This window comes from Ambystoma mexicanum, chromosome 4q, assembly GCF_040938575.1.
Source record: "Ambystoma mexicanum isolate Mex_15411 chromosome 4q, UKY_AmexF1_1, whole genome shotgun sequence".
Classification (NCBI taxonomy): domain Eukaryota; kingdom Metazoa; phylum Chordata; class Amphibia; order Caudata; family Ambystomatidae; genus Ambystoma; species Ambystoma mexicanum.
In genome coordinates this window covers 1,184,050,298-1,184,078,047 of record NC_090928.1, presented here as the reverse complement: position 1 = coordinate 1,184,078,047, position 27,750 = coordinate 1,184,050,298, and the positions used below count along the sequence as shown (strand labels likewise).

The following is a 27,750-nucleotide window of genomic DNA, read 5'->3' as shown; positions in this document are numbered from 1 at the left end:
CTCTGGCTATTATGGCGGGATACGACAGAGAGATGTGGCATCGTTTAGCCCCCATACTGGAACATCTACCGGACGAGCACAGAAAATCTGCTATGTTGTTGGTGTGTGAGGGGGAAGAGGCGTCAAACCACTCAATTAACATAGCCGTAGACTTGGCGGAATCAGGTTTTAAACAAATAAACAATGGAGTGGTTTTGAGGAGGCAAGCCTGGCTCAATTGTACTAACTTTATAAAGTGCTCAATATGCCGTTTGAAGGGGAACAATTATTTGGGAAGAAAGTGGATGAGGCCTTAAAAGTCATGAAAGAAAACTCGGACACAGCACGCTTTCTTGGAGCCCTTCAGAGTGGCAGAAGTTTTCGTTCTTTTCGTCCCTTTAGAGGGGCATCAGGAAATTCCCGATTTGTGTCATCCAGGGTCCGGGGCTTCAGTAGGCCATTGTAACCCTCTCAAGGCTATAGGCGAGCTACCCAAACGGCTCGAAGAGTTTCTCGCCGTGTCGACGAGTGGGAGAAAATAACATCAGACTGGTGGGTATTAGACACAGAGAAACTAGGCCACTCTTTGCAGTTCAAAAGCATGCCACCACACATCCCACCTGTGTTTTCGGCACAACCCCATCTTCAAATATTACAACAAGAAGTGGTGCTTATGCTAAAAAAAGGGGCTATAGAATTGGTCCCGGTGGCCGAGAGAGGTCAGGGAGTTTACTCCCGGTACTTCGTTGTCAAAAAACCCAACGGCAAGTGGTGCCCCATTCTAGATCTTCGAGATCTCAACAGGACACTAAAAAATCTGAAGTTCAAGATGCTTACACTTCAGGAAGTTATCCGATCTATTCAGCCGGGGGATTTTCTGGCGTCGTTAGACCTGCAGGACGCATATTTTAATATACCAATGCGTCGACGACACAGAAAACTTCTGAGGTTCGTAGTCGGACGAACCCACTATCAATTCAAAGTACTCCCATTCAGACTAAAGTCATCTCCCAGGACGTTGTTTGGCTCCAGTAGCAGCTTGGTTAAGAAGACAAGGTCATCATGTTTACCCTTATCTGGATGATTGGTTGGTAAGGGGGTCATCTCCAATAATAGCGCAAGCAAGTCTAAAGGCCACCATGCAACTTCTGCAACAGTTAGGCTTTGCGATCAACTTCGAGAAGTCCTCCTTAACTCCCTCAAAGAACTTGGTGTTTTTGGGTGCAGAGTTCGAGACGCAGTCAGGATTGGTGAAACCATCTGTGGAGAGAGTTCACAAACTCAGGCTCCAGGCAAAAGAGTGGAAAGTCAACACCAGGGTGTCGGTAAGGAAATATATGTCCCTACTAGGAGCCAAGGCGTCGTGTATCCCCTATTAAGCAACTGTCGTCTCTTCATGAGACCCATTCAAGAATTTCTGGCAGACCTATGGTCCCAGAGTCGGGGACTTATGTCAGACAAATTGACTATCAACAACAAGCTTCTGCGAGCACTGCAATGGTGGCAACTCTTCGAAAATCTATCGAGAGGGATGCCCCTGCACGAACCAGAGTTTCAAATGACGGTGGTGACGGATGCTTCTCTGACTGGATGGGGAGCGCATCTGGAGTCCCTGAAAGTGCAAGGTCTGTGGTCATCGGAAGAGTCAACCCTTCATATCAATGTACTGGAATTGCGGGCGGTACGTTGGGCCCTGAAGTCCTTTTTACCACACATAAAAGGATCGGTCGTAAGGATATTGACGGACAATACAACAACAATGTTCTACCTGAGAAAGCAGGGAGGTACTCGTTCCAGAACTCTCTCGACCGAAGATCAAGACATATGGCATTGGGCTCGCGAACAGAAGATAAGCGTATTGGCCTACCACCTGCCGGGAGTAATAAATGTATAGGGGGACTCTCTCAGCAGGGAGATGAATCAGCTGCACGAATGGGAGTTGAACGACCAACAACTGGCGAATGTTTTCAGAAAATGGGGCCAACCTTCCCTGGATCTCTTCGTGACGAGAGAGAACAAGAAGTGCGTACAGTACGCGAGCAGGTGGCCACAACCCGACCCACTGGGGAAACATTCTCCTTCCCGTGGACGGGCAAGTTTGTGTACGTGTTTCCCCCGTTTCCACTTATACGACGAACTCTACAATGGATTCACAAATACCCATGTCGGGTGATCCTAGTGATTCCTTATTGGGCGAGACAGTCGTGGTTCTCTGACCTGCTCCAGCTGTCGATAGCGCAACCAGTGAGGTTCCAGAAGATTCCGAACCTTCTATCTCAAGACAAGGGAGCAGTTTGGCATCACAATCCGTACGGACTCAGTCTGACAGCCAGGCTCCTGACTTCTCAGAATTTGGAGCTCTAACCATTTCATTGGACTGTCGTCGAATTTTACAAGCCGCGTGGGCTCTGTCCACGAATACTTCATATGCATGTAAGTGGAGGAGATTCTGCATGTGGTGCAAGGATCAACCAGGACCGGAACCCGTGAATATCGCGCCAGAACAGCTTCTTCCATACTTGCTGCACTTAGCAGAAAAGGGTTTATCTTTTCCGTCGATAAACGTTCATCTGGCAGCCATTTCAAGATTAACTCGTAAAAGACATTCCACACCACTGTTTAGTGATCGGTTAGTTAAACACTTCATGAAAGGCTTATTTCAAACTTTTCCCCCGACTAAAAAGTTTCCTCCGAACTGGAGTCTTAATAATGAAAGCTCTTTTCGAGCCTATGTCGTCGTCATCTTTAAAATTCTAATCGTGGAAATTGGCATTTTTGGTGGCTATTACTTCAGCACGACGACTTTCGAAGTTACAAGCGTTAGTCATTGATCCGCCATATGTGAGATTTTTCAAAGACAAAGTGGTATTGGCAACCACCCCTCATTTCATACCAAAAGTTCCAACTGTCTTCTATAAGCATTCTTCGAAGGGATTGTGTCCTCCGACGTATTCCTCATCTTAGATATCTCCTTCCAGCTCTGCTGGCCTCGGAAAATTTTTTCTCTAGAGGGCGCTGCGCGTCGACGTCCTCCGAGTCGATGCCCCTTGACAGCCGCCGTATCGACGTCGACGTCATCCTGCCTATAAAGGCCGCGCGCAGCGTCCGTTGCTCAGTTCCGTTTTTCCACGCTTACTCAGTGCCTCGGAATACCGTTGCTCAGTTCTTAGTCAGATTAATCCTATTTACCTCGAGTTATTCGATCCGTACTCGATGGCTTCCTCGTCGGAACCGACAACTCCTCGATCCGGCTTCAAGAAATGTCGAGATTGTGGGAAAAAGATGTCGTTGACTGATCCTCACAGAGTTTGTCTGTGGTGTTTGGGAGCTGAACACCATTGTTCAGAATGCGAGGACTGTATGTCCATGACAGCTAAGGCCCTGAAGGAGCGTAGGGGGAAGCTGGAGAAAGGTAAGACTTTTAAAGCTTCTTCTTCGTCGACAAAGTAGAGACATTCGTCTCCTCGTCACCATTCGCGCTCCAGGTCTCGGAGTGGGTCTCATCACTCCTCGAGATCGAAGCACTCGAAGAGGAGACGTCGAAGATCCCCTTCTCCGTCTTCCTCTTCCTCTGTTTCGCCAAAAATAATCCCATGCCCCACGAAACATAGTTCCCGGGCTGAATGGGAGGAATTCCGAAAAAATATGATGAGTGTCTTCGAGAAAGCGGCCTCGACCCCCTCGAAGACTGCCGAGAGCGATGCTCTGGTCGAAAGACCCGAAGGTCAAAAACGCTGCGAGTCGCAGTACCCGGCGAAGGAAACCTCTCGAGCGCGTCTCGAACCCTCGAGTAGGACTATGACCTCCAAACCTTCCTCGAAGGTTCCGTCGACGCCGTCGACGAGGGTTCCGTCGAGGTCGATGTCTTCGACGCCGTTGTCGAAGGGACCTTCGACACACGGGTCTGTCGACTCGACTCCAGCTTCGACACCGGTGTCGACGCCAAGAAAAGTCACGGTTACCACACATCCAGTGACTATCCCCAGGTCCTCGACGTTGATGGCTTCGAGATTGTCGTGTAGAATTCCAATTCTGTCGAGGTCTTCGAGGCCTCCGCCTTTGTTTTCGACGCCACGCTCTAAGCCTTCGACGTCGGCGTCGACGACATCGACGTTTTCGAGGCCGATAATGACAAGTTCGGCACCCTCTGCCTTGGAAATGGGATTTACTCCCTTTATGAGTTCAGAACAATTGAGAACTATGTCCTCAATTTTGGAAGAGGGTGAATTGTCTGAACAGGAAGACACATTTGAGTTACAGGGACCTGTAACCCCAATTAGAGAGGAATTTTCCTCTGAAGAGCGCAGGTTAAAGGATCTTCATGATTCCTTACATGAGGCAAGTGGGTTAGACACTTCCCCTGAGGTGGGGTTTGCTAAGCCAGACCCAGGGGAGCATGCTGAAACCCCCTACAGAGCCTTAATGGCCAGGATCACAGAGTTCATGGGGTGGTCTGCACCTTCACAATCTTTCCAACAAGATGACCTCACGGATATTCTTGACAAAGGCCCACAGGAGGATCCTGTGGTGCCTTTTCATAAAGCTCTTCAGAGAAAGATCATGACAAACTGGGAAACCCCAGATGTAGTACCAGCAGTAAATAAAAAACTGTCTACAAAGTACAGGGTATCTTCTACAGACCCAGAGTTTTTGTCTAAACACCCATCCCCAGAAAGTCTGGTGGTACAGGCAGCATCCTCTACCGATGTCAAGACGGCTTATCCTATCGTCCCACAGGACAGGGACGATAAAAAATATGATGCTATGGCAAATAAAGTCTTTTCAGCATGTAACATGGCGTTAAAATCTGTTAATGCCACTTGCACCCTTGCTAGGTTCAGCCATACACTTTGGGAGTATGCTTCTACAGCGGCTGACTGCATCCCGGAGGGAGAAGAAAGGGATGCGTTCCAGAATATTATACAGGACGGTAAAGACGCTATGTGCGAATCCCTCCAGACGGCATTGATTCGGCTGACAGTATCAGCAGAGCAATGGCGGCAAGTACATCAACCAGGAGATTCGCTTGGTTGAGAAAGTCTGGTTTTGCCCCAGATGTGCAAGCCAGGCTCTTGAACATGCCATTCAATGGCTCTTCTTTGTTCGGGAAAAAGGCGGATGACAGTTTAGAGAAACTGCAAACTTCAAAAGCAGCAGCAAAATCCGTAGGAGCTGCAATCCGTCAGACTCCTTTTCGTCCCACAGGAACCTCTGCGAGGGGCAAGTCCTTTCGCTTCTACTCCGCATTCGGAAGAGGTAGAGCACGACTGGCTCAAAGGGGTCAAAGAAGAACTACCCGAGGTGGACGGGGTAGATATTCAAAAGCCGCAGCAACAGCAGGTACCTCTTTACCATCGGCATCTGCATCAGCCGCCCCAAAACCACTCTGAGGACTTCCCTCACAGGACACCTGTAGGAGGCAGGTTGACTCAACATCTGGCGGTATGGCAGGCTATCACGTCAGATGCTTGGGCATTGGAAACAGTTGCCCAAGGTTACTGCCTGCCTTTCCTACGTATACCTCAGAGTCATCCACCGGGGATCAGCTCTCAGAAAGCTCCAGATCCGCTCCTCTTGCAGGAAATTTGGGACCTGCTAGAGAAAGGTGCCATAGAACCGGTACCTGTAGCGGAGAGGAACAAGGGCTGGTACTCCCCTTACTTTCTCATTCCAAAGAAAGACGGAGGACTGAGACCCATCCTGGACTTGCGAGAATTGAACAAATTCCTCAGAAAAGACAAATTCAAGATGGTCACTCTTTCTCAGATCCTCCAGGCCCTTCAGTTCCAGGACTGGTTGGTATCTCTGGACCTTCAGGACGCTTATTTCCATGTGCCTATCCATCTCAAACACAGGAAATACCTGAGGTTCGCAATTGGCAACTCTCACTATCAATTTCGAGTGCTGCCATTTGGGCTGACCTCCGCCCCAAGGGTCTTCACCAAGTTAATGTCGGTAGTGGCTGCAAGTCTAAGGAGGGAAGGGATTCACGTCTACCCCTACCTGGACGATTGGTTGATCAGGGCTGTTTCTCCCGAACAAGCTCAGATCCAGCTAAATCACGTGTGCCACTTCCTTCACAGACTGGGCTTCTCCCTCAATTTAAAGAAGTCACAAATGATACCATCGCAGAGACTCCAGTTCATAGGAGCGATCCTGGATACTTCCCTGGGAAAAGCCTCGCCACCAGAGGTGAGGGCTCAAGATATTCTACAGATGGTTACCAAGTTCCAGCATGCCCAACGTCTCCCAGCCTTCGACTTTTTGAGGTTGCTAGGCCTCATGGCATCCTGCATTTTCCTAGTGCCAGAGGCTCGCCTGAGAATGAGATCCCTCCAGTGGGCACTGAGGACTCAGTGGTCACAATTCTCAGGGAGAATGACAGATCTTCTTCGGGTTCCCGGCAGGGTGGCTCGAGACCTTCAGTGGTGGGCCTGTCAGGAGAACATTCTGAAAGGAGAACAGTTTTGGCAACCCTGGCCGGAGATAACAGTAGTCACGGATGCCTCACTCACGCGGTTGGGAGCCCACGCCAACGACTTGGCCATCAGCGGTCGTTGGTCTCCATCGGAGTCCAGTCTACACATCAACCTGTTAGAGCTGAGAGCCATCAGACTTGCGCTGAAGGCGTTCCTGCCAGCTGTACAAGGGAAGAACGTCCTGATAATGACGGACAACACGGTGGCCATGCATTACCTCAACAAAAGAGGAGGCGTAGGATCACTACCCCTGTGCAGAGAGGCGATGCAGCTCTGGTTTTGGGCAATCCAAGAAGGAATCTCTCTATCGGCAGTTCACCTAGCCGGAGAGAAGAACTTGACAGCGGACGCTCTGAGCAGGCAGAACACAGTCTCCCACGAGTGGGAGCTAGCTCAGGAAGTCCTTCAAGAGATCTTCGCCCTTTGGGGAACCCCTCAGGTAGATCTGTTCGCCACCAGCCTAAACAGGAAATGCAACCTGTTCTGCTCAAGGGAATTTCCCCCGAGAGGAGCTCTGGGAGACGCGTTCATAGTGGACTGGGAGTTTCCGCTTCTCTACGCGTTCCCACCGGTCCCTATCATTCCTCAAATGATCAGGAGGTTGAGAAGATTCCGGCGAACCATGATCCTAATTGCCCCGGATTGGGCCAGGAGAACGTGGTACCCGGACCTTCTAGACTTGTCCATCTGCCCTCCAATTCGACTTCCACTCAGAGAGAACCTACTCTCACAGAAGGGAGGTCAGGTTCTCCATCCAGACATCAAAACCCTCAACCTTCACGCTTGGCTTCTGAAAGGCTGAGGTACAAGGATTGGGACCTCCCTGATGATGTTATGGAGGTGTTGCTTTCGGCAAGGAGGCCAGCAACAAAATCTTTATACTGCTGGACAGATTTTGCAGCTGGTGTAGAGAACAGAATATCAACCCTTTTTCATGTGGTACACCAATGGTTTTGTCCTTCCTACTATATTTGGCAAATTCAGGCCTTCAAGTTGGCACCATTAAGGGCTATCTCGCAGAGCTATCCATCTTTAAGCATACTGCGGAAGAACCATCCTATTTCAAATTACCCTTGGTAATACAGTTTCTAAAGGGGTTAACCAATGTTTATCCCCCAAGACCATTCCAAGTTCCCCTATGGGATTTAAACTTAGTACTAACTTTCCTGATGGGTACACCTTTCGAACCTCTCCATTCTTGTTCGTTAAGATTCCTTACCCTTAAAACTGTTTTATTAATAGCACTTACATCTGCTAGAAGGGTGAGCGAATTACAAGCTCTTTCTTGTAAACCCCCTGATACAATATTTCACAAAGACAAAGTTGTCCTGCAAGTGAAGCCTAATTTCCTCCCAAAGGTGGTTTCTGAATTCCATATCACTCAGAAGATTACCCTACCATCTTTCTATCCTCCTCCACACCCGGGGAAAGAGGAAGAGAGGTTACACAGGCTACAACCTAGGAGGGCTTTAAGTTTTTACATTAGTAGACTAGCCAGGATAAGACAGGCAGACCAGCTGTTTGTAGGTTACACAGGTCACAAGCTGGGGTTACCAATAACTAAGCAGACCATTTCCAGATGGATCATTCTAGCCATTCTGGAATGTTATAAACTGGCAGGGAAAGAGCCCCCTCAAAACCTTAGGGCTCATTCGACCAGAGGTATTGCAGCTTCATCGGCCCTCAAAAGAGGCGTGCCGGTTAAAGACATGTGCGGCCGCTACATGGTCGTCTGTCCATACCTTTACATGTTTTTACAATCTGGATTCCTCCTCCAGTCAAGAGACTAGGTTTGGAAGGGCTGTACTGCATTCTATTCATCAATAGAAGACAGCGTGAAGTCAGTACTCCCTCCTCCGATAATAGAATACTGCTATGGGAGCCTATCTAAGATGAGGAATACGTCGGAGGACACAATCCCTTCGAAGAACAAGTTACTTCTTACCTTGTAACGTTCTTTCGACGGGATGTTCCTCCGATGTATTCCTCATCGACCCTCTCATCCATCCCCGCAGTTCTACTTCCCTTGTTGTTGCAGCTTACGCTCCTTCAGGGTGATTAGTTAGTCCAGAAAGTATTATTGTGGGCTACAAAACGGAACTGAGCAACGGACGCTGCGCGCGGCCTTTTAGGCAGGATGACGTCGACGTCGATACGGCGCCTGTCGGGGGACATCGACTCGGAGGACGTCGACGCGCAGCGCCCTCTAGAGAAAAATCTTTCCGAGGCCAGCAGAGCTGGAAGGAGATATCTAAGATGAGGAATACGTCGGAGGAACATCCCGTCGAAAGAACGTTACAAGGTAAGAAGTAACTTGTTCGTCTATTGTACTGCCGACATTCTTCGCAACTCCTTCATCTGTCGCAGAAAAAGCTCTCCATACATTGGATGTGAAAAGAGCTCTAAAGTTTTCCCTTCATCGTACTCAAGATTTTAGAGATACAAAACTATTTTTGGCTTATGACCCTTCGGCAAAGGGAAAATCATTCTCAAAACAAGGACTGGCTCGCTGGGTTTCGTCAACGATTGCTTTTTGCCACTCGAAGGCAGGGAAGCCACTAGAAAAGCGTCCAAGAGCCCATTCGACGAGATCCACTTCATCTTCGGTGGCATTGTGGTCCGGGATTTTGCTGGGAGATATCTGTCAAGCGGCATCCTGGTCGGTGCCACATACATTTACCCGGCATTATTGCCTCGAGCAACAACATGCAGAGGATATACAGATGGGACGAGCAGTCCTACATCAACTGTTTCAGTAAGTTAAGCCCCTTACAGGGGTATATCCTTCTATCGATGTATCTTAATGTGTGTTTTAATGTTAACGTACAACAACTAAACGTTTTTCCATTGCAAAAGGCATGTGTGGCTATGATGATATTGGTTTGCATTACACGCCTCCAAATTAGGAGTACTGCTATACAATCTATTCTAAGCATGTGAATCCATGAAAGATCCAAGGAAATGGAGAAGGGAATAGTTTCTTACCTGTAACTCCATTTCTCCATTTCTCCAGCATTGGTATCTTTCATGGATTCACATGCGCCCGCCGGCCTCTCCTGTATGCAAAAGTTATACCCCATACTACTTTGGGGGGTTAAAATCTGAAGGGAGCCATGGGGGTGGGGATATTTATACCGCTACGTCCCATTGGGGCAGGCGTAAGCGGCCCAAAACGACGTAGAAAGGACACAAAAGTGTCTACATTTTTTCCTATGGAAAACCTCTTTATAAATATACCAAGGGTTCCCAGCCTGACGAAGGGGAATATTCTAAGCATGTGAATCCATGAAAGATACCAATGTTGGAGAAATGGAGTTACAGGTAAGAAACTATTCCCATCTATGTTGTTTGCATTTAATTATTATGCTGTTTATTCGTAGCTAGCACCTTACCAGGCTGAAGAGTGAACAATTCTTCTGTTTATTATGCATCTTAGGTTTCCAATTTATTTGCTCGCGATGAGCTGGATGAGATCACTCAAGCTTTAATTGCAGTGATGAAGAAAGAATTACCTCGACATCCACCAACATATGACAATCTCTATGATTATTTTATTTCAAGGGCCAGAAAGAACCTGCATGTTGTCCTTTGTTTTTCTCCAGTAAGTATTTTGCATTGAACATATATTTGAAGGTAAAGTTTATTGCATATGTATATAGAATACAACATATACATGCACCTATTTATTTAATTAAAGTGTGCATGAAGATAATGCTTTCTTAGTGTAATGAAATGCTTGAAGAGTTGAGAATCAAATTAGGGCAACGTTCAGTTTATTGTAGTATTGAAAATCTAACATTGTTTGCAATGGCTACTTCCTCCCTTTGATGTATCATTTTATCAATAATCACCCAGTATTTTAAATAGCCCTAAAGTGGAACAACTGGCCACTGCTTGGGAGACTTTTGATATGTATGTAATGCCTCTCTCACAACCCTTGCTCGTATTAAGAGCAGATGCACCCTAAGACAATCTGGAAGGCATAAAAGAATATATCTGTGACCCATCATTCATTTAGGAGAAAGGGATCTCTTTCCCCTTAAAAAAGTTGCTTTAATCACTTGCTTAATTGTGTAGGGGTTTAGAACCTCAAAATCTCTACTCCCGGCAATTTATGCACTTCAAAGCACTGTTGCCTCACTTAAATATTTTTGTAATAAACCAGTCAGAAGGTAAGTTGCAGCATAACTATGTATCATATCATTTTACTTGTTTCTAGACTGAAACGATTAAGCAAGCTAAGTTTTAAGCATTGAAGGAGATGCTCTTATTTCCCTTCATGAGCCCAGCAACACTTAACTCTCTTTTGCTTGTTGCACAGTCTATTATTGGATTTGCAACCTCTAATTCTTTAAGCGCGTTTATGGTGAGTCATGTCAGAAGCCTATGGCTGTCAACCAGCTAGCCACTATCCAGTTTGTCTGCACGGCTAGTATTGATATTGATATTTTATTTCTATCGCACTTGTACACAAGTGTTTCAGAGCGCGACAAGGCAGGGGAGGGGAACAGGGGAGAACAAAACAACGATCTTACTAGGCCCAGTGGCATTGATTGCGCGCAAGTGCATGGGAGAGGGGGAGGAGAAAAGTGCATGGAAGGGGGGAGAAGTGGAAAGTGCAGAGCCAAGGAGAAACAGATAAATAATAATAAATAAATAAATAAATAAATAAATGCATAAAGGCAACACACAGTGGTAGTGCAGCCAGCAAGGGCCGGGTTTAAGGCAGCAGACAAGGTAGGTATGATAAGTGCAGGAAGGAAAAGGGGGGTGCTGTATGGGTACAGATACAGACCCCAGTGCAAGGGGTGGCCCGGAGGCAGTGCAGGAGGGTGGCATGGTGAGCAGGTACCTTGGCCTGGAGGACAGAGGGTGGACAGGTGCATGGTGCCAAGAGAGAACAGATCAGCAGGGGAGAGGGGGAGCAAAGACAGAAGCAAAGATGAAGGTCCTGAGGTGCTTCCGGAACCAGAGATGGTTCTCCTCAAGTTTTAGAGTGGCAGGGAGGCTGTTCCAAAGGGAGGCCCTAGCCGAAGACAGATCTACCCCCAGCTCGTTTCTTTGAAAAACGACTGACCCTGAGGGAGTTAGAGGTAGAGGAGCGAAGAGCTTGAGAGGGGAGGTATTTGCAGAGGGATAACTGAAGGTATTTTGGACCCAGGCCCCAGAAAGCCTTGTGGCCAATGCAGAGGGTTTTGAATTTAATCCTTGCATCCACTGGGAGCCAATGGAGAGATTTCAGAGCTGGAGGGATACAAACCCAGGGCTTGAGGCCAAGGACAATTCTCACAGTCCTGTTCTCGATTAGTTGCAGAGGGTGGAGAGTAGAGGCCGGTAGAATTAGATAGATGCTGTTACAATAGTCCAACATAGAGAGAACCAGAGCTTGGGAGACCATGAGCTTCTAGGGGAAGGAGAGGAAAGGCAGAGTACCTCTGAGGTGGTGCAGTAGGAAGTTTGACTTTTTAGAGACATCAGAGATGTGTGCGGAGAAGGAAAGGAAAGTGTGGAGTCAAAGATGACCCTGAGGTTCTTAGCCTTGCAGGTGGAGGTAGGAGGATGGCCAAGGGAGACCAGCCAGGGAGTGAGGGGAAAGATGGTGAAGGTGTGCCGATAAGGAGGATCTCCGTTTTGCTGGCATTCAGACAAAGTTCATTGGCGGCACACAAATCAGCCAGCCTGAAAATGAGTTGAGTGTCATCAGCGTAGCACTGGAAATTTGAGCAGAACATGGCAATGCAGTTGGCGAGAGTTGCCAGGTATTGGTTGAAAAGCCAGGGCGAGAGGTTAGACCCCTGGGGAACACCACAGATAGAGAGGAAGATAGATGATAGGAAGGACCCAAGTTGGACCTAGGAGGGTCGATCAGAGAGGAAAGAGGTCAGCCAGGCCAGAGCCTGATCAGTGATACCCAGGCTATCACGTAGACGGTTGAGCAGTATGGTATGGTTGACCATGTCGAAGGCAGAAGCGAGATCGAGTAGGATGAGGACAGAGGGAATGTAAGAGTTAAGGTTGGAGAGCAGATCTTCACATATGTTCAGGAGAGCAGTTTACGTGCTTCTGGCAGCTCTGAAGCCAGACTTGTGGTCATGGAGGCAGCCAACATGAGGTGAGAAGGTTAAGCAGAGAAATGGCCAGCTTTTCCAGGAGTTTGCCCAGAAAGCTGTGGGTTTCTTGAGAAGAGGATGCACAAGGGAGTGCTTCAGAGGGGAGGAAAAGTACCCCGAGGCAAAGGAATGGTTGCAAAAATCAGCAAGAGCCGGAGCGAGGGTGTCAATGTGGTTCTTGATGGTTTTAGAGGAACAGGGATTAACCTGTTTTGACCAGGCTTTCATAGATCGGGCTTAGATCATCTAGTAACATAGATTATGATCCTGGAACATCTGCATTAACTCCCCAATCACCAGTGCTGTGACTATTAGCATCTTTACATGTGGTGCAATTTTTGCTGTAAGAATTATTTGATTAGGTGATCTTTGTCCAGGAAAACTTAACAACCTACCCTAAAAACAAGATGTGCACAACTATTTATTTCAGGTTCATTGATGTAAAGGGGTAACCCCCAGTTTACAGATTAATGTTTGCAATATACAACTCTCTCAGCATCCACACTTGGACAAGATACAAAGGAGCTAATTTTTGAGTATTCCTTGATTTGGCAGCAGGAATCAGTTACGTGTGCACCTTCACGTACACATTCCCATGCTTCCAAATTATTGTTGTTTGCACACCGGAATGCAAAAGGGGATGTCGAAAGGCAGCATACAAGCGTGTATGCTACCTTTGCCCTCCCCTTTTTCACTTTGCCGTACAAATTGAGCATGTAGGCCGCTTGGTGCGCGACACGGATGCAAAGAACACGCGTCACACCAGTTGCTCATTCACTTCCCGAACTACCGGCTTCCAGCAGCACAGGTTCTTTATTTGCACTCACATCACCACACATGCAGGACGTGAGGCGGATGTAACATTCCTCCTTTATCCCAATTAACAAAACCTGAACCAAAACATGCACTGTTCCCTGTGCTATCGAGTCCTGCACAGGTACGTGCACCCAAACATGATAGTCAACATGGGTTTTCACCACTCATAGTCTCTCAGCTTCCCCTGGGCCTGTGGGGCTGCCCTTAGGTTGTACCCACGGGGCGCTGCCAAGGCATTGTCTCTGATGCAGTTCATCACCTTCTGATACTTCTCCTGGGTCACAGCCTTGTTTAACGTCCTCCTCAGTCCTTTATCTTGGGGTGTGCCGTCTGTGGTCTCCTTCTCGTGGCTGTCTCTCCCCGTCTGTTCACATCTCTTCTGGTACCTTTATAAACCACAAAGCATTTCTAGAAATTGGCTCTTGCCCTCGGCTTGCTGTCACCATCCTTCCCTCAGTTCTGATTACCCTCCATGGTCTGTGGTCATAGCGGGTTTCTAACTTCAATTTTGCAGGGTTTCGTAACACCAGTACCTGGTCGCCAACCTTTTGCTTGGATTCCCTTGCTCTTCTCCTGGTGCTCCTGTGTTTGTTATGCTACTCTCTTGGCTTGTGTACGTTCACTGGCGAGATCATCTACACTCCTGTTGCAGTGATAAGGTACTGATAAATTTACCATTGTTCCATACATAAGGTCAGTTGGGGGTATGTCTGTGGAGCTGTGGGGTGTCACTTTGTAATTCCGTAGAAAACGGTACAGGTGGACTTGCCACAGGCTGTTCTGGGCCCTGGATATGCATAGGACTTTGTTGAGTGTTCTCATAAATCTAGCCATGTCCCTGTTCGCTTGCGGCTACCTGGGCGTGATATGATGGTACTGGATGTGGGATGTGTAGGTCGTCCATGTACTTTTTTTAACTACATCCCTTGGAACGGTGGTCTGTTGCCACTTCTGATGTACCTTGGCAGTCCGTGTGTGGCAAACATTTTTTAGAGTGCTGAGGGCAGTGTGTCTGCTGCCGTTGAGGAAACTATTTCCACCTCTGGATACCGCAAGTAGTCGTTGATAGCCACCAGCAGATATGTCCCCTCCTGTACCATGCAGAAGTGAATGCTAATGGTTTCCCACCTTGATGACCCTCACTCCGCTGACTGGATTGGTTCAGGGTTTGGCGGTGCCTCCGTTATTTGGCATGGGAGGCAGGATGTAATGGTTTCTTCCCCTTTGGCATCTATTCGGGGGAACCACACTCAGTGTTTTATCCTGGCCTTTGTTCTGACCATTCCTTGATGTCCTTCATGCGCTAGTGTGACAATCCTGTCTTGTAGGCTGATGGGGATTACTATGTGTGTGCCCCACAGAATGAGTCCCTCACTGGTGACTGATGCCAATGGCATGCGGTTGTGTACGTGGCAGAAGAATGTCTTCCATTCTCCTGCCATTTTTGTGTCCTTTATGATGTCGCAACACGGGTCAGCTTGTGTGGCTTCCACGATGTCGGCAATGCTGATTGCCTTAGGCATCATGGTGTTGAGGATCTGGCAGATGTGTTCTTCCGTCTCCTCCGATTCATCCACTTTGCAGAGTATTGCAGCTCTTTGATGCCTGAACAGGAAGTCCGCCGGATTGTAGTTCCCTGCCTTGTATGCCATTTCACACTCGTATTGTTGGAGGTGTAGTAGCTATTTCCCAATTCTTGCTGGTGGGTGTGTTGATGAACCAGTGAATATTGGGATCAGAGGCTGCTTTGAACCTCCAGGCATAGAGATAGATGTGAAAATGTCTGCAGCCCCAAAGCACTGCTATGACCTCCTTCTCTATATGTGAGTACCGTTCGGTGGGTGCGAGAGCTCGGGAGGCATAGGCAATGGGTCTGGTGTCCCCTGTTTTTGATTGTTGTACCAGGATTGCTCTGAGTCTAACGGGACTTACGTCTACATATAGTTATCTTGGTAAGGTTGAATTATAGTATGCCATGGTTGTGTCCGACGACAATGATGCCTTGATCCGTTCAAATGCCTCCTCACATTTGGGGATCCAGTCCCATTTGATGTTGGATCTGGTGAGTTTTCTGAGTGGTTCTGACATAGTTGCGAGGTTAGGGATAAACCTTCCACAGTGTATGGCCATGCCCAGAAAGCTGCGCACCTCTGTAGGTGTGGTTGGTGAGGAGGCTCTTTTTGTGTCTGCCACCTTATGGGGCTTGGCAGATACTCCATCACTGTTGATGATGTACCCAAAGAATATTAATTCTTCTTTTAGGAACTCACATTTGTGGCCTCTGCATTTTTCAGTCTGTTGATTGGCATTTCTAGGTGGCGCATGTGTTCCTCCCTGTCGCTGTCGTGAACGAGGATGTCATCGCTGACATTTAACACCCCCGGAATTCCTTGGATTACCTCTTGAATGGCTTGTTGGCACACCTCCGCCGCTGCCGATATTCCGAAACTTAACCTCTTGTACCGCCTCAGGCCCAGGTGAGTCGAAAAGGTTGTGATGTATCTCGAATGCAGTTTCGAATGTATCTCGAGTATCTCGGTGCAGTTTCAGCTGATGGTAGCATGCGTTGAGGTCTAGTTTTGAGAAGACTCTGGGCCCTGTGAGGTTTGTAATTATTTCATCTAGTGTAGGGATGAAATGCTGTTCCCTTTATACGGCTCCGTTGGGTAGGCGCATATCTGTACAGATTCATACTTGTCATGGTTGTTTGGGTTTCTTCATGACAGCCATTGGGGATACCCATAGCATTGGGCTGGTCACTTGTTCAATAATGCCAGCCTTCTACAGTTCATATAGTTCTTTTGCCACCAGGTCTCGCATGTGGAACAGATTTCTCCTGTGGCGGACCGTTCAGGGTTGACCTGTAGGTCAATATGTAGCTTTATCAGCTTGCCTTTCAGGCATCCTATGCCTTGTAGAATTCTTGGGTGTTTGGCAAGCAGGTTAGTGATGTCTGTAGTGTCAGTGATATCGCAGATTAAACTTATGAGTCCTAGTTCCTCAGCTGACTCCCAACTAAGTAGGCATTCAGTGTCCGCGTTGACTACGTAGATTATTGACTGAATTTTTCTTTCGCCTCTGCTCAGTACAGTTTTGAAATGCCCCATCACCGGCAGTGGCATGTTGCTGCCGTAGGCAAATAGGGTCTCTGTGTGTTTGGTTTCTGGCTATGGACATAATCGTTGGAACATGTTGGTCGGCATGACGTTCACCGACTCTCCTGTGTCAATCGACATCATTGTTTCCTGGCCTTGTATGTTGACGAGGCACTTTGGTCTTCTCTTTTTCCTTTTTGTTGTGTTGCCTCCTTGGTCCAATGCCGAGATGAGGTGGATCTTGCCTCCTCTCCTTGTTCTTCCCGCTTCCGCAGCCATTGATGCTTCTTCACGCTCATCCCCGGATTTGCCAGTTGAAGAGTTGTTGCTGGTTACTATCAGATGTGTGTGGGTTTTCTTCTTCTTCTTGGTGATCGGTTTCAGCTGTTGCGGTTGCGTGGATTGGCGCGGGCATGATGATCTGCAGACATGTGCGTAGTGGTCCTTTCTGCCGCATGCTCCCCACATAGTCCCTTGTGCTGGACAATTTATTTTCCTGTGTCAGGCTCCTCCACACCATCCTCACTCCGTCGGCCCCGGTAGTCTTGGTTGCCATTGTGTTATGTTGTGCGTTTTGCTGCTTTCGTCCCTTGGTGATTGACGGTTGGTGATTTGTGCTTTCGTTGCTGTCTTTGGTGCAAGTTGTAATTTTCCAGTATTCATGCCAGGGTGATTCCTTTTTCGCTCAGTACTATTCTTTTAGCTTCTCTGAGCTCATCCCGTTGATTATTTGGCGCCTTATTTCCTTTTCAATATCATCAAATTGGCAGACTAGTCGCCTGAGTATTGTGTGGCATGGATCGAGTGTTTCTTCTTCCGTTTGCACTGTGGTGCAGAAGTTGAATGTTTCGTAGTCATGTTTTACTTGCGGCTTGAAGTGTGCCGTCAGGGTGTCATTTGCCAATTTATAGATATCTGCGCCATTGCCCACAGCCAACGAGTTAACAATGTACAGCACATCGTCGTCAACATTGAGCAGAAGGTGTGATATCAGCATTCTTACGTCTTTACAATCCATCGCCATCTCAAATGAATCCAGATCATCCAGCGGGGCCCCACTCATGATGGATCTGTGTAGGGGTCAAAAGGACCCAGTGTCGCTGTTGCACTTCTGTGGTTTCGAAGTGGTGGTGCCGGTGGTGTAAGTGACGCTGCTATTCTTGTTGGAGTGCTGGGCCTCGATGTGGATAGTCGGATGGCCATGTTGGACTTGTGTATGTGCACACACTCATGGCTGTGACAACCCCTCCTTGTTTGCTGTGGTGAGGTGTGGGTTGCTTGGAGTCGGGATGTACCTCTTGTGGCTTCAGAAGGGCTTTTATGGAGTGTGGGCCATGAAAAGATGTTTGTATTCCTTCTACGGGTGGAGGAGACACACTCCTCTTGGTTTCCAGAAATGTAGCTTATTCTCATTTAGCAGAATAAGAAGGTGTTGCCAGCCGTGTGCGTGTGTTCATTTCTCGAGTGTAAAGTCCCCTGTCAGTGCTGCCGGCAGGGAGCGGGGTCGTTTGGCTGCTTCGTGTGCGACAGGGAGGCAAGGAAGATGCATCACACCAGTTGCTCACTCATTTCCCGAACTGACGGCTTTCCGGCAGCGCAGGTTCTTTATTTGCTCCTCAAGTCACCGTGCCTGCAGCACATGAGGCGGATGTAACAGCTGCCTGCCACAAACGCATGGCAGGCAGCGTTTGCAGTGGATTCCTATGAAGTCCAGACTTTTTGCTGTTGCAAAAATCAGGCAGACTTCATAGGAATCCCCAGCCTTTGCAAGGACTTGAAAATCCATGCTGGATTATTTGTATGGCGTGGAGGAAGGGAGCAGCGGTAACATGAGTGCTGCCCCTCCTCTGTGCCATACAAATCAACAAAAATGTGGCGTACCGGAAAGAAATTCATGAAAGTCTTATGCAAGGTGTTTATATATTTTCTTTCCGGTATGCAAAGCTCAAAAGTAGCTCCAAAGTGTTTTGTAATCAAACCTGCATTTAAATCAATGTATGAATAACTCGTTGGTAAAATAGTTTTACTGAATTTAAATGACGTATGCACGCTTTACAAAAGCCTTCAAATGATTTTTCATATTTAACACGTGGAAAATACAGTGGAAAGTAAGTCAAACCATTAGATCATGCCTTTAGAGGGTATGCAAATCTAAAAAACCATTGTGTTGCAGTAATGGTTTATGGTCATAACCCATTAATTTCTGTGATGCTCAGAACGGTTACAAAGTTGGATTGAAAATCACACTTAATTTATCTATGACAAGTAAAGGTTTCTTAGATCATATTCCTCCCCCACAAGGTCATCCTCAGCTCTACACGGACCATGCAGGGATATGCTCATTATGGATTGTTTTTATTGCACTAAAGTTACTACAGGGCATACGTTGTTGTAATCCCACTGTTAATCTGGAATTAGGTCCTTAATGATTATATACAGAGGTAATTCCCTGTGTATGATAAATTCTACAGGGACGGATGTACCATGAAACTGGGAATTATCAGTTTTGACTTCATTGAGAATAGCATAACAGGATTAAGCAGCAGCAGGTGATTTTGGAGCTCCCTCAGATAAATTGCTTGCCTCTGTCTTGGTATATCGTGTAGCTTTTTCCCCTGCATCAGAAGGGGTCAGACTTGCCTTAAAATACATTGGAAGACGGAACTACTTTTCACTCATAAGCATGCCCCGTTTTTAAATGCTGGTGTTGCTGTCCCAAACTGGCGTAGGGGCTTCCTTTAATAGATTCTGCTTCTGTTCCTACTTTTTCTCTCACATTATATCTGTGTGGATCCTCCTTGTCTGAAGTCTGAATTGTCAGAATGTTGGTTTGAAATTACTTTTCTGAATTTTGTGATTCCTCTTAATGAATATTGCCCAATGGAGTTTGCCTTAAAAAGACTCTTAACCCATACAATGTAAGGAACTCTGATGCATGACAATTCTTTTAGAGTATTGCTAGGATGTGTACCTTTATCCAACAGAAAATTGATAAAATCAACCTCCTAAAGCATGATTGGCTAAGAAAAGGGGATAATTCCACAGTAGATATGTCTCTTTTCATATATCCATCCTCATTCTTTCTCGGAGATTGTCATATGATCATTTATATCACCCTCCGGAAAACACCCACTATCATTGAATAAAAAATTATTGTTTTGCTAGGATATCTGTATTCTTTAATAAACTAGTTTTGCAAGTCTTGTAAAGTAAGAATAGCTTTCTAAATAGTAACATCAATTGCAAACGTTTCCTAACATGCTGAAAATCTATTTAATCAATATAACAATGTTTTCTAATCAATACTGTCACAAAGATAGACATTTCATTTATATAACATACATTTTCATGTAAATGCCAGCCTGTTTAAAAGTTATATTTAACTGGTTTCAAGATGTCCGGTTATTGACTTTAACAGATTTTTCATCAGAATGCATGTAGTAACCAAGTGCTATATTCTCTACAGGTTTTACATCAGTTTTCATTTTTCTATAAAGTGCTACTAAATCTATTCATTAGTTTTGTCAGTGACAGGTGCAATATGGGAGACCATAGCATAAAGGTCACAGAGTAGGACCCATTTGCACAGATAGCTATTCATTCTATTTATTGTTTAATCAAATGATTGGTGAAATGTAATATCTCAGCCTAGTTCTGTTTTTGCTGCAAAATATTTTGCAAAACACACTGCTGTGACTTTTTACATTCTGATTGAATAATCTCACATTGTTTTGTTCATTTAATATTTACTAGGTACATTCTGTGCACATCTTAGCTCTTCTAGGCGTGCTGCCATTGTGGATGCACAGTAAAGATTTCTTGAGTTTTCCAAATATAATGTAGAACTTTGTGGCTTGAAGAGTGAGAGGCAATTGATATTGCATGGAGGTGAAGGAGACACCTGGATACATCTATACATTAGGCTTTCTTCCCCTTAGATATTGAAAGAAGGAATTCAGAGCTAACCTGTAAGCAGAAACCCTTTCCACCAGAACACATCCCCATTCAGACCCACACTTCAAAGCCATCTTTTTTCTATTATTTGTTTACGTCTCACGTCTTTAGAAAATTAATAAAACAGACATATACCATGATTTAAATTATCCATCAATGCAATACACTCATATAGGAAGAATACATCAAAACTAAACTATTCCATTTACATTCAGGATTGGATCCTTAACCAGAATCTATCTTTAAGTTTCACCTCCCTCATAGCTTTCATACCTTATTCATTTCTACAAAATGATATCACAGCTTTTTAGCACACAAACCTCTGCAGAAGATAATGCGGCGTTACTGCCCGAAGCAATCCTATCCCATAAAAATTCGGATATAATATTTTCTTCATTATGGACAAAACGCCTAAAGTGTGCCAAACGAGCACTCCAGGTCCCTTCACACTCCATAAGTAAATGCCTCAATGTTTGTTGTGCTGGAACTTTACGAAGTTGTTTTGCTTTATTACCCTGTTGGCGCCTTACCAATACTTCTCCATAATGGACCAGATTTAGTCTGATTCTTAAGAAATTATTGCGCAGAGAGCTATTTGGGAATTTCATCAGGTAATTTGAAAGGCATTCTAACTTTTTTTCCCCACACAAAAACGGGTTTACAGATGACCTGATACGTACTTTTTCAATAGTTTTTACCCAGTCCATAAACTATAGTTTTTGTTTAATTTTGAATGGATTGGAGATGAAAGTATCTACATCGAGATCAACGCTGGCGAGATCCTCTCTTACCTTGCACTCCAGTAACAGAAGGATTTCAGATTTGGCCTTAAACATATGGCATCTAATGTCACTATACAAAATTAACTCTTTTCCAACCGTAATATCCTGATATAGGGAGATTAATTTCCAACCTGCCATGAACCCCAAATATTTCAGGCCTAGTTCGTATCTGAGGCTCCAGTTGGATGTGCAGGCAGGGAGACTTAAAACTCTCTTCAATATTGGACCTTCAAATACATCCCAATTGACTGACCACAATCGTGGTCTGGCCTCCAACGCATAGAGGATGACTGGTACTATTTTTGCCAAATAATTTCTAATCAAAGGAGAAAACGAGAATGTGCAAAGCTTCTGATTTATTTTTTAATTTTTTTAATTTACTTGATTCAATTTTACAAAATAAAATTTTTACAAGATAACAAAAAACGAACATTTCCCATCCTTTCCAGTTTGGTTATGTCCATTCCAACTTTAGGAAAGGAAAAGATGAGGATGAAAAGCAGAGGTAAGAAAAAGGAATGATCCTTAGCACTGAGCTAATTGTAGACTTGGCAAATGTCTCCCTTCCTGTCTGGCGGAAAAATAAGGACTTCGATCTGGCCTCATTCGGGATCTTCAAGTTTCAAGTTCACAAAGAATTGCGAAACTGCAATCACATAAGAGGTGTGTCTGCCTCTATTAATCTTTTCCACAAGTCCTCTTCTCCACATATAGTCGACTCTTTGAATATGTGTGCTAGATGTCTGCTTCTCAGATTCGTCGAGTTTGTGCATGTCAGTAGCAAATGTCACAATGTCTCAATTTGATCCTTCTTTTTGCAAAAACGGCAACTGTTTTCCATCGAGATTTTCCTTATCGCTCTGATTTCGTTTGTTAGCAGGAGATTCATTCGGCATCGCATAAACACATTTCTCAGCCATCTGTTCGGGAACTTTTTTAGATAATTCGACCTGTCGTTTATCTTCCTTGTTGTTGGTGGCTGGTGTTCTATTAGTTTACTTCTATTTTCTAGAGATGTCGTCTGGATCCAGTCTCGTTCCCAAAGTTTTTGTTTGACTTTGTCTGGATTTTGTTCTTCCTCAGAGCTTTCTATCTCCTCTACGATTTTTAGATTTTCTTTCACCCAGATCGTCAACAAGTTGCTTCTTTGGTCTTCAAGTTCAGTGCGAATAATAGTCGCTACATTTGGGCAATTGGAAATTATAATCTTTCTGTGTAGCATTATTGTGTTTCTTACCACCATCAACTCTAATGATTGTAAGCCCAGTTCTTGACGTATCGTTGAAACAGCCGTTGACGCTGGTAGGTTCAATGTACTTCGCCAGAATAGCCCTTCAATGCGCTTCCAGGATTTACGCGGAATCATCAGCATAGCATCTGCGCCATAGATTAGGGAAGGAACCACTTTGCCGTTGTAAAATTGTATCAAGGGGATTGTTGTGAATTGACAGAATCTTCCGTCTATCGCTTTGGCCCGACTTGCCAGCTTTTTCGTTCTTTCCAAAAGATGTTTTTGCATTGGATATTCTTGTCTGTTGTTGCTAAGGATCACCCCTAGGTGCTTGAATTCCCTCACCTGTTCGATCTTCTCCCCTTCCAGGGTCCAACTCAATGTTTCGGTATGGATGTTATGTTTTTCCACGGTCATTACTTTAGTTTTGGTTTTGTTAATTTCCAAGTTGTTGTTCTATATGTAAACTGTCAGCTCGTTTAATTGACGCTGCAGGCCAATCGGTGTGTAAGATGAGGTCATACGCATAGAGTAGTCTTGAGATCTTAGATCTTCTTACTGTTGGTGGAAATGAGCGGATAACTAGTTCTCCATCTTTAATATCCCACAGGTATGCGTTGAATAATGTCGGGGTAAGGGGTCACCCTTGCTTTACTCCTCTGGCCGTGTGAATTTGTTCTGAAAGGAGCCCTTCTCGATTTAAGCGTACCCTTACGGAGGTATTTTGGTGAAGAGCTCTAATGGGTTCCAAAATGCCTTCCGGGCAGCGTTTTGCTCTTAATTTTTCCCATAAGATTTCCCGGTTGACCTGGTGGAAGGCCTGGACCAGGTCAACAAATGCCAAATGGATTTTAGGACTTCCTTTGTGAATCTTGCTTTTTAAGATGCTTAACAACAACATATTTGGGGCTGTTTCGGCATCCTTCACAAATCCCGATTGCAGTGGGTCCTCGTTGCCCGAGGTTCTTGCCCATTTTTGGAAACTTTCCAAAAGTAATGAAACAAAAGTTTTTCCAACAACGTCGAGGAGTGCTATTGGGCGATAATTCTTTGGTTCCTCTCTTGGTCCATGTTTATAAATTGGCACAATAGTTGCCGTTGTCCAAGAGGTGGGTATGGATTTGTGTAATGTACAATTCTTTAAAACCTCATGGATAAATTCCGTCCATTCTTCCTGATGTTCTTTAAGGTCAGCGTTTGTGATGCCATCTGGCCCGGGGGCCCTTGAATTGTTCAAATGGACACGTTTCCTCTTAATGTCATCCCGGTCCCACGTTGTCATCCAGTCGGTGTTAGATGCTGTTAGAGGCTGTTGGAATTGTTGAATTATAACACCCGACTTTCTGGAATAGGTTATTGAAGTGCTTAATCCACGCTTCTTCTCTAACAAAGTTATTTATTGGATTGGTTTGGATCCCTAACGTTGTTCTTATCAAGGACCAGAAGTCTCTTGATTTCCGGCTACATACCGTCCTAGCATTGCATTGCCGTTGCATCTGCTTGGGTAATTGCAGCTCTTTGCTGCCCTAGCCAACTTTTATATATCCTTACAGCGGCTTTAACTTGGTTCGCCATCTCAAGGGTGTGTGTTTTGCTTGCAAGGCGTTTGAGTTTTCGTAGTTTTTTCCTCTCTTCCACAATGCATTTGTTAAATTCATGTATGTGGATTTTTATTTCACGATTTGGCCATACTTTTTTTTCCTTTTTGTAAACTTTTAACAATGGATGGTAATCAATGTTGTCTTTTTTCGTTTTTCCACCCCTTTGTCGCTTTAGTTTACATATGGTGGTGTATGTGCCCGTTAGCTCTTCCACTGCTTTAGCTGGCAGTCTCAACATTGTGCCTCTTTTACATGCCTCGATCTCGACGGCCATGGTTGGTCTAGGCCTCCTCGTGTTGATCCATTTTGCTTTTAATAAGTTGTGATAACTATTAAATGTTTTCACCACTTCAAAATCAAAATCAACCATAATCCTCAGCATTTCGTTAGAGACAAGTATGTGATCTAAACTTGCACTCTGGTTGTTTCTTTCCCATGTCGGGATAGGTAAACCCCCTCTGCGCATTGATGTCTCTAAACTATGAAGGTCCCATGCTGACATCGCCCCCTTCCATAGTTGGCCTCGGACCATGTTTAGTGGGACTTTTTTCGTGGTTCCGTTGGAAATTATGCTTTTAGGGAAGATCGCATTAAGGTCCCCACCGAGAATAATATATTTGGGCGCCCATTCCAAATGTATTTTCTCCAGTATGTTATCTGCTAATTTCAGGAAGTCTTAATTCTTAATTACTGCTGGGTTCCAATAGGTATTTATCGAAACCACTGTCTCCTCCTTTGCACCTTTTTGGTTATTAGTATCCGCAGATGTTTGTGTCCAATTCAAAACGAATACTTGGAAATGAGCATTTGACACTTGCGTTTTTATATATTGTATTCCCACTCCAGATCTGATGGCTGTCAACAAACCTGATGATGGACGGCATTTCCCTGAATGCGTCGCTGGGGATAGGTAGGTTTCATATCCATCCAAAAAAGGTTTATTCATTAACCATGTCTCTTGGAGACATAAGATGTCAAACTCCCCTAGATTTACATCACTTTTTGCCAGGAGGTGACTAAAACCTTTGGTATTCCAACTTCCCATTATGATGGTATCTTTTCCAACTTCTACCATCTCACCTCCCGGCGCTTGTTCCGTGCCTTCCTTCACTTCCCTGGGTGGCTAGCTCTTCTTTGTTAATGCTTTTGAAATCCACGACCATCCACTGAGGGCGCTTTTTTCTTCATCGTTGGGGTGATTATGGTTTTTTGTCCATTGTCCCTGGTTAAGTCTTCTTGTGCAAATGTTATTGTCAAACTCAGAAGAGGGCCCTTAGGATGTCTATCAATATTGAAGGGGTCCAAATATGGAGTTTTCACCGTTTCACCAGTTATAGTATTTCCTCTTTGGGTCTCCCTCTCCGGGAAGTCAAGCTTCTTTAGATTTGTGGATTCATCCTCTTCTTGTTTCGCCCTTTCAATTGGTCTAGATGTTATTCCTTTTGAACTGGCCCACTCCTTCTCTTGTTTTGACTGTGGATTCTCTTGTTTTTCCGGTTTATGTTTTTCATGGTTCAATTTTTGACTTCTTAGATTACACTCACAAAGGTCGTACCCCAACATATGAAAACTTTCCTGTTCCAATATTATCATTGCTCTGATTATTGGAGAAGGGATATGTAGATAGACGTAGTCTCTTTTCCCCGAGGAGCTAAATTCCACAAACCTGATGTCGTCCGAATTGATCTGACTCAGATGTGGTATACAATTCATTAGGGCCATTATGTTCTTCCTGTTCAGTATCAGTTTATCTCGTGTGTCCCCCACACGTTCCAGTTTAAAAGATCTCTCACTGCCAATTTTTTTACTATATGGAATGTAGGTATCTTTCTCATTCTCTGCGTTATTATTTCTTTTGTTTCTTGAATTTCTCTCGTAATCTGAGTCACTTGAGGTTTTTTTCTTGAGTATGTTCTTTCTTACAATTGTTGACGGATTTGACTTCTTCCCAGGACTGAGTTTTCATGATTCCCTTTGTACGGGATGAACTGTTCCTGTAGTTCCTGTCCCGTAAGTACAATTCTTTCTCTCTGGAGTCAGTCCGTCTCTGATGGCAATGTTGTGTCCCTTTTGCTGGCCTTAACGGCCCCGGCAATTTTATCACGCCTTTCTTTTAAGGTAAGAAAAGGACTTCTTTGATCTTTTTCTACAATTTCGTTGGTTTTGGCTTCTGCTACTTTTGTCACACATTCTAATTGTTGCATCTCTAAGCTGGATTCAGTGTCCACGGTTTCGACGGAGTATATCGACAACTCCATGAGATTGGTGCTCTCATCCAGGACTTCGTTCTCCCTTTGTCGACCTTTTGTGGACAAATCTTGATTTGCTTTTTCCACAGTTGGGAGCTCTACGTCTCGGAAGAACACAGTACGGTTTTTTGTTTGCTCATTTGGCTGGCTGTTTTTATTCTGGGAGTTTGCTGACTCCTTTGTCATCACCGTGTGGGCCAGCTGTGTTTCTAGCGTGACTATTCTCTGTCCAACTTTTTTTGCCTTCGTTTTCTCATTTGCAAAAAGCAGGTATGTTGTTTGTTCCATTATTTGCGGTTTTGGTTGTCTTTGCTCCGGGATCATATTTTGAGGTTTTGCTCAGCCTCCGTTTGATGTCCTCTTGTTCCTTCACCCTCAACGGGCGTCGTACTCAGAACACACCCGTTTGTAGTTAGTTTCTTTGTGGCACCCTGCCGTTTATCCCCTTGTTGATTTTGTGCGTTTGATTGGGGGCCTTTCTTATGTTCTTCTCGGACGTACCAATGGGTGATCTCATTTTCTTTTATCATTTGCGTTTCCCCCTGCTGGTTTCCGTCCGACTCTTTCCTGACTGCTTCAGCTGTGTCCTCGGTCTGCATAGCGGTTGCATTCATTTGCTTGGTATTTTTCGACGCTTCTGTTTTATTTTGTTGTCTGGGTTCTCTATTCAATAAACTGTTCGGAGTATGGACCCCCCCACCCCCTTGATTCCATAGCTGTAATGAAACCTTCAACATAGGTCATTTTCGTGTGGAGCATTGCTACCAGGGCTAACTGGTCCTTTAAGGTATTGTGTATGGATTCGTACAGTTTGCAGAATGGGTTCATTGCAATGCTTATCGCTGACATTATTGCGAAAATGTCAGGTTTTTTTGTTGTTGATCCATTCTCATTGTCACTGGTCACAGTTGAAGATCTTCTATTACGTGTTGGTGTCTTTCTCTCGTTATTCACTGACCAATTTGAATGTCTTCTATTTTGTGTGGGGGAACGGTGCTGGGGACCTGCCAAAGACCAGTGGCCAGAAACGTTGAACCTCAGAGAATTGTCTGCTTGGAATTCCTCATCTATGTTTAATATTTTTTCTGATATATTTTCTTGATTTTTTTTTCCACAGGTAAAGGATCCGATGTCCGATCCCTTACGTTGTTTCCTGCTTGAGGTAAAGTTTTTTTTTCCGATGTAATTGGAGATGTCTGGTCCTTATCCATAGGTAAATTCTCTTGGAATGAGTCCCTTGTGGACCTTTCATCACGTACTGGGTCGTTTCCCTGCCCTGACATCCCTCTAGGCACCTTCAATGCACATGGGTTAACCTCCTTATTACTGTCAGGTATATTGACTACCTCTGGTATGGAGGAAAACCCTTTTGCCTGTTGCTTCTGACTTTCCCCTGAAATATCGCTGATGGTTTCAAGTGTTTTCTCTGATTGTATGCTGTCTTGTAGGGGCAA

The 27,750-nt window shown here is 45.1% G+C and overlaps 1 protein-coding gene across 1 annotated transcript in view; it reads left to right on the top strand.

Annotated features, from left to right (window-relative positions):
* The window catches only part of DNAH8 (dynein axonemal heavy chain 8), an 8,835,797-nt gene that overhangs the window by 6,724,726 nt on the left and 2,083,321 nt on the right, over positions 1–27,750 (top strand). Inside the window, exon 64 of the mRNA XM_069608756.1 lies at positions 9,895–10,059. Coding sequence (XP_069464857.1) covers positions 9,895–10,059 — 165 coding nt within the window. The remainder of the gene's footprint in view (positions 1–9,894; positions 10,060–27,750) is intronic.